This window comes from Carex rostrata, chromosome 32, assembly GCF_964058835.1.
Source record: "Carex rostrata chromosome 32, lpCarRost1.2, whole genome shotgun sequence".
Lineage (NCBI taxonomy): Eukaryota > Viridiplantae > Streptophyta > Magnoliopsida > Poales > Cyperaceae > Carex > Carex rostrata.
This window is the reverse complement of record NC_135949.1, coordinates 1,818,392-1,825,818: the sequence shown is the minus strand read 5'-3', so window position 1 is coordinate 1,825,818 and position 7,427 is coordinate 1,818,392. Positions and strand designations below refer to the sequence as shown.

Below are 7,427 nucleotides of genomic sequence, written 5' to 3'. Positions count from 1 at the left end.
TTTAATACAGAGATCATGTTGAAAGGTTTGAATTGCAAAACCGAATTGTTGTAAGATGTTATAAGTTACAAATATTATAAATGAATCCCTCCTCAAATATGATATCAAAATTTCATTTTCCACCAATAATAAGGTTTTTTCCCTGTCAATTTCCGCCGTATGGATTCAATTGTTGAAACTTGAAAGTAATTACTTGTGGTTGCAAAAAAAAAAAAAAATTACTGAAAAGAACCTTCTACTTAAAATATAGAGTGAGTCTATGGTACTATGCATATCATGGGTTGTTACCGTGCTACGGCTCTATATTCGAGTTTTCAAATCCTAACGGTCGATCCGAACCGTTCATCTTGTTCTCCATATTAATATGTGTTTGGAGACCAAATTTTACATTTTTTAAAATTTTTTACTATTTTTTTAGATATTTAGAAAATCACTTGATCTGAAAATTCTGGACCATCCAAAAACAGTGATTTTCAATAAATCTAAAAAAATAGTAAAAAATTTTCAAAAAATGTAAAATTTGGTCTCCAAACACATATTAATATGGAGAACAAGATGAACGGTTCGGATCGACCATTAAGATTTGAAAACTCAAATATAGAGCCGTAGCACGGTGCCAAATCGTAATATACATAGTACCATAGACTCACTCTAAAATATATGTAAAACTTTCCTTAAATTTGAAGTCCAAAAAATTACAGTGCATTTACTGCTTTATACAATAAATAAACTGATACTAATCATATATTAATATCTTGTACAAAATATTGGCATATAAAAATATCTTCAGCCTAATATATTAAGTGGTTACGATGTCGTTCACAACTTTCTTAAGAAAATAATTCACAATATAAAAAAGGATCGAGTACTATTAAATATATTTAATATAATTGGCTAAAATAATATCCTTTCTTTGTAAAATATTACGGGGTTAAAAACTTAAAATCTAGCACTAACTTGAGGAATTTTTTTTAGAAACCATAAATAAAAAAATAGATTTTACCAAACCAATTTGATTGTTTTATTTTTTACAAAAATCATAAGAACCGATATGCCATTTCGGTCTCTTTTTTTTTTTGGAACCGAAATGACAATTCGGTCCAAGTCGTTTTCACAAATTTTGAGAAAAAATACATTAAAAAATTATAAAAATATCTCTGACCGAATTGCCATTTCAGTCCAAAAAAAAAAACCGGACCAAAATGGCATTTCAATTCTTATATTTTTTGTAAAAAAAAAATTAATTATGTTGGTTTCATAATTTTTTTTAATTATGGTTAATAAAAAAAATTCTAACTCTAGTTCATAAGTCAGTCCTTCCCAAAAGGGAAAAAAAAAGAAGGAAAAAATAAAAACATTTCCCAAAGGATCACTACGTGATATTAGAGAAAACAAGGGTACAGATGCAAAAGATCTAATGTTAATTTCTTTGCTATTGTTATCCATCAAAGAACCGTGAATCCGTGATTATGGGCCAGTGATGCAGATATTCTCGTTGAATACATAACTCTCATTGGAAAAACAAAACCCAATAAATTACAGAACTTAAAAAAAAAGAAAAAGAAACAGTTAAAACCGCAGCCTATGGTATGCTATGTGTGAAAGCCGGGAAAGAGGTATTTACATATCCATTTTAACTTCACACAGCGCAATAGTCAGCCACTTATTCATTTTCTCTATCGATGTTCGCTCTGCGGGAAGCTAAATAGCTCTGTCAATATCATTACCCGTCTAAGCCGCTTAGCAAATAAGGCCAAACCAGAACTTAAACGAGAAAGAGAGGGACTACACACTTAGAACAGCGCATCCAATTAATTTCTCTTCACGTGCCTAAGTCGGTACTGGTCCGCCTAACCCCATCCCCTATTCACCCTTCCATTTCTCTCTGCATCCTCTTTCCCTACCGAGTCACTTCATATGGGTCCCGCGTTATAGTTTTTGTTTATATTATCACTCGCTACATGGAGATGATAGGAAATTAGTTGTATGATATCTGTAGTAAGCCCCACAGTTCTCTTTTCTCTCCTCTCTCCTCTGTTACCTCTTTCTCAGCTCTTGCTAGTTGCTACTAGTACGCTCGATATCAACAGTTCAACACAATACCTCTCTCTCTCTCTCTCTCCTCTATCTCTCTGCATTATTCGTTTACACTCAAACGCGTGAAGATAAACTCGAAAAAAAGGAGAAGACCTCCTTCCTTCCAGTCTTCATTTTTCTCTTCTCCTTTTCTTTGATAGCTCGCCTCCGACGAACTTTGAGCTGCATTGCTCGATGTCATTGTAAGATCGCTTTCTCTACACCTAAAAGCCATCTCCTTTTAGCTGGGTTTACTGTATCGCGTTGTGGCCTGGCCACTTTGTCTGATTCCAACAATTTCCTGTTTTTAATGGGTCCCTATGAATAATGTCCTTTCTCTAAAGATTCCCCCTTTTCGGGTTTATCAATACTTAGAAGGTAGATCGGTCGATTTCCCTTCTGGCCTCTCGTTTCGTATCTTTTTGAGTTTGTTTGTTGATTCTTTCTGGGAAAGAAAACAAATAGACGCCACCTTTTGGGTTTCTCTTCTTGCCTGGACTGTTTGGTTTTACGGTATGTTGAGTTGCTGGGAAAATTAGTTGCAGTAGTTGGGAGTTGCATTGCTTTTTCTTTTGGGTATATTAGTTTAATTAGGCTGTTATCATTTGCAATACTTCATTCCTTCTTAAGCAACTTTATTTTAGGTACCGTTTCTTTCCTATTTGGTTTTTTTTTTCCTTATTTTCCTATGCAAGTCTCCATTTATTTGTAGGCAAAAACCCTATTTCATTTGTGCTCTTCTTTCTGCTTGTACCAATCCTCTCAATTCTTAAATTTGTTTTTTTTAATGGGATTTTTGGGAGGTTTATAATTTCTAAGGGTTTTGAACCTTAATAATGCCAGTTAAGTATGAATTGACCTTTGGTTGTAAATGCATTAAATGCTAGCTTTCTAATCTCTTTTTTGTTTTTTTTTTTATTTGTTCTCTGAAGGAATTCTTCCTAGGGGTGTCTCTCTCTGTATAACTTTCTCCTATGAGCGTTTCTTCATAAGCTAGGTTGGTACTCTCACAGTCTCCTTTAATATAATTGTAATTTGGCATCTAACCTTTTTTTTTTATTATTCTAATTATATAATCTTGTTCGATTTGGTAGGTTTATTCGAGACATGAAAGGTATTCAAAACAAAAAAGGTATCGATTTGCACAAGCCGGTACCTGGTTGTATGGGTAGAATGGTTAACTTATTTGACTTGAGTGGTACTGTGACTGATACCAAGTTACTTACAGAGAAGCCTCATAGAGATGGTATTGTGTTTACAATTAATTTTTTCTAATTAATAACAAAAAAATTTTAAAAAATATATGTATTTGACATGTATATACTGTATTACCTTGTCAGGCTACTCACCTCGGCGAAGCTTCTCCGATGATGTCAGTATACCAATTGACCAAGTTGTGGTACATAGAGGGGAGAAACAGGTACACCTTCAAAAAGGTTACAGTTGTCTCTTTTTACTATGGCAGGGAACGGAATTAGAACCTTTTTTACTGCATAAAAACTAAATTATTATTGAAATATTCCAGATAAAAGGCATGCAGGGTGGTACACCAATCAAAATGCTTATAGAAGAGGAGATGTGGAGGGAAGAAACTGAAACCAATCAAAACCCGCCAAGTGTAATCGCAAGACTGATGGGTCTCAATGAATTCCCTGGATCCGTACCAGCACCTGAAGATATTGCTCCTAGAAAAATTGAAAATTCTAGAAAGAGTGATGGCTCATACGAGAAGAAAATGTCTCTGGTACGTCAGAAATTCGCCGAGGCAAAACACATGGCAACAAATGAGAAATTATTCCATTCTAAAGAGTTCCAAGATGCACTGCAATTTTTGAGCTCAAACAGGGACCTATTTGTAAAATTCCTCGAAGAACCGAACTCTTTGTTCTCCAGTAATAATGCGCCTCCTTCCCCTGAAATTAAACATATAACTGTTCTAAAACCCTCATCTGAATCAATTAAGAAGTTGCCAAAAGAGCATTGCTCGCTTCGAGATCGCGACATCGACATCTCTCTGACAAAGCCAACCCACCCGACCCGAATTGTGGTTCTAAAACCAAACCTTGACAATACTCATGATACCAGCAGGAGTATTTTCGAAAGTAGCTACACTGGAGGTGATATCTCTTTTTGTAAGTCTGAGAGTATAAATTTGGATGATGATATGGAGGTGTATACACCTAGTTCAGGTCGGTCGTGGGATTATAACAATAGTAGAATAGAAAGCCCCCTCTCTCACTCTTCTTTTAAAGAAGTGCATCGATCAAACGAGCCGAGGGTGATACGAGAGGCGAAGAAAAGGCTTGTGGAGAGATGGGAGATGGTATCAGGCAAGGAAGAAGAAGAAAAAACTGGTACCACTGGCATGGTAAGTACCTTAGGTGAGATGCTTACCATTCATGAGACAAAGAGAGAGGAAGAATACAGAGAACCGGAAGAGAGAGAACGAGAAAGTGAGAGTCACGTCTCATTACATAGATCAAAATCTCTCCCAGTTTGTTCTTCACTGTACGAGGATTGCAGCAAAACTAATGCCAGATCGGTGGTAGCACCAAAGGAGCTTGAGAAATCGAAAAGTGCCAAGTTTAGGTGGAGGTTACCTAGCCTTTTTTTCTCTAGAAGTAACAAGAGACCAGTAGATAATGACAGAGGGGCTATAGAAAATGAAGGAGGCTCTTGTTCCAGTTCATGTCATGACTCGCAAGAGAACTGTGATACCGCCACTAAGGTACAATGTGTTTCATGATATTATTTTATTTTCAATATTTGGGAAGAGGGTTGCCACACCAACATAGAAAAAAAAATCAAGGTATAGAGATTTTGAGTTTTCAAAATATTGATTTTATTTTATGAATAATATTTTCAGGAGGCTTCTAACTTGGATAAGGTTGGTACTGGTACCACAGATCAACAGCCAAGCCCAATATCAGTTCTAGAAACTTCTTTTGCTTCTGACTTTGCTGACCTCTCCAGTATCTCTGATTTCTCTGCTTCTCTACCTCCTCGTAAGTCCACATTTTTACAATGCATCTTCCTTTTTGTCATAATGAAAAACACCCACAACTTTTCGAAGTACTGTTTTTAACTTCAATCTACAGTAGTACATTTAATCCGTATATAATGAAGCTTTTGAACTAAAACGTATAGGTCAACAAGTGGAGGTTCAAAGGTTTAATTTTAATATATATAAATTTGAATAATAGTGGCAAACAATGGTGGTGCTTTGCTGGTGAAAAGATGATAACTGAAAATGGTGGGGTTCAGCTTTTTGTAACATTAGGTGTTTTTCATAAATCAGAATTAACTGTGAGGATCTTTAGTTGTTTTGTTATTTTTTTTTTCTAACCAATGATATTATTTATCATACAGAAGCGCTGTCAAGATCTTCACCAATTGGCTCAATTTCAAGATCTCTATCATGGGATAGTTCCCAGTTCGAAACAACCTCCCCGAATTCTCTAAGATTATCCAGATTTTTCTCCAGGGCAGATGAAGAACAATATAATTTCACATATATTAAAAAGTTGGTAGCTTTCTCTAAGTTAGAAGAAGGGAAACCGTGGTATTCTTCCGAGATGCCGCTGGATCCTAGTTTACTTTATGAAATTTCCGGGTGCAAATTTGATGGGTCGAATTTGAAAGATAGATTGTTATTCGACTCAGTCAATGAGGCACTTGTAGAAATTGGAAATAGTACCGAATTGGGGTTGTACCCTTGGTCTCGGGTTTCTCATTTGGATACCAAGGAACCGATAACCAAACTCAAAGCCTCATTGTGTGATGAAATTTTGGGTATTGTGAGAAAATGGTGTATGACATTTGAATTTCCTGGAGGCTATAATTGTGGTAATCATGAAGTGGACTTGGTTGCAAAAAAGGAAGTTTCAGGGGCCAAATCAGAAAAAGATTTGTTGTTTGAGATATTTGACTGGAACAAGGAGATTTGTGGGTTTATCATAGGAGAGGAGATTGAAGATCTTATTTTCGACTTGTTTAACTAATTTTTTTTCCTTATTATTTTTGGAAAATATGAGGTAATTGGTTGTTTTTTTCATTATATTACCTCAGATGTGAGTGTATGTTATACATTAAGGTGTTGATTTGCTGGTACCTGTTACCTTTGACACAGTAATTATTACAATCATATAGGTGTTTTGTTGTAATTTAGATGTAAATGTATATTGATTGTTTTTTTCTTCAACCAATATTGTGCCACATATGATATTAAAGAAAACAGGAAACCAATTCTGTGCCACTCAAATTAAATATATTAAATTAGATTAATAGTGGAGTCATTAGTACATTATAATTTAGATGTCTCTGTTTATTTTTGGCCATCTTGGTTTTTGTTTCTTTACAAGGGAAAAATAAAAACCTACATTTTTAACTTCTCTTTAATATTTGTTTATTTAAGGTCATTATAGCGCTATAGTTTTATACCGCATCGATAGCGCAGTCATAGTTAGTTATTTAGAATTATTATAAAAGAAAAACGGTTAATAGTATTATAGTTTTTTAGGTTTGAAAAAGCTATAGCTATTTATTTAGAATCCTCGTATTATTAAGAGTATGACGTGGCAAAATAAACTTTTGTAGTGTGAAAGTAAATAATAAACAGTCTTAGGTGGTGATACAAGTATCATTAGGTAAAGAAATAATTTAAGCATAATTTTGTTTGGATGCAATATGATCTTGGTTGGTTTTGTAATTTTGTTATTAATAAAAGTTTGACTTAATATGAAGAGAAGTAGCATGTGATTTATTTTTATTTTGGTACACCGTACACTTACATGTCATAATAGTTACCAGTAAAAATAAATTTAATAATGAATGAATGGGGGGCATCACTGCATGAGCGCATGTTTTTTTGTTACTGTTCATCTGACAGTATCTGTTTCAGATCAAATTTCCTCTGTTAAATATCTTCTTTTTAAGAGGGGAATTTCACCTGTTCACATAAAAAAGTAAAAAATAAAATGCCAAATAGATTTTTATTAGGTTTCATTTGTTCTCATTCAAAACATCAACCTCATCATTGTTGTTTTTTTCCTTGTAAACAAAATGAGGAATAATTTGTGTACTTGAACAAATATGGATGAGTAGATTCAAATTTTCTGCATTAACTTAATTTTTGTTATTTTAGACAAAGAAATTTGTTATTAAGTTGATACAAATATTAAAGAGACTCTGTAAATTTTTAACTTAGTACAAATTTATGGAAATAAATCTGTTGTTATTACTTGGGAATAACAAGAACTTGTTATTTCGATTCCAACCGTTCAAATTTATGTGTGTGCGAATTTCAACAAAGTTTCTCATACGTAAATCTCAAAGAAGATCAACGGTTGAGA

At 34.0% G+C, this 7,427-nt stretch overlaps 1 protein-coding gene across 4 annotated transcripts; it reads left to right on the top strand.

Annotated features, from left to right (window-relative positions):
• The first annotated feature begins 2,472 nt into the window (after nt 1-2,472).
• On the top strand, nt 2,473-6,385 carry LOC144547933 (uncharacterized). Of its 4 annotated transcripts, none has more exons than XM_078296619.1 (7): nt 2,473-2,589; nt 3,009-3,077; nt 3,171-3,322; nt 3,417-3,496; nt 3,602-4,804; nt 4,943-5,081; nt 5,446-6,385. In XM_078296619.1, exons 3-7 carry the CDS (start codon nt 3,184-3,186, stop codon nt 6,075-6,077), a joined length of 2,193 nt encoding a protein of 730 aa, XP_078152745.1. In that variant the 5' UTR covers nt 2,473-2,589; nt 3,009-3,077; nt 3,171-3,183; the 3' UTR covers nt 6,078-6,385. The 4 variants fall into 4 exon arrangements, with proteins under 4 accessions (XP_078152745.1, XP_078152746.1, XP_078152744.1 ...); XM_078296620.1 differs by having other exon boundaries at nt 2,478-2,589; nt 3,009-3,073; XM_078296618.1 differs by having other exon boundaries at nt 2,587-2,720.
• Nucleotides 6,386-7,427: the final 1,042 nt, after the last annotated feature.

Bases quoted from the DNA above. Each gene is read 5' to 3' on its own strand.
- LOC144547933 (XM_078296619.1), top strand. From the start codon at position 3,184: ATGAAAGGTATTCAAAACAAAAAAGGTATCGATTTGCACAAGCCGGTA. The intron at 3,323-3,416 runs GTATTGTGTTTA...TTACCTTGTCAG, and splicing joins AGAGAAGCCTCATAGAGATG to GCTACTCACCTCGGCGAAGC. The intron at 5,082-5,445 runs GTAAGTCCACAT...TTTATCATACAG, and splicing joins CTCTGCTTCTCTACCTCCTC to AAGCGCTGTCAAGATCTTCA.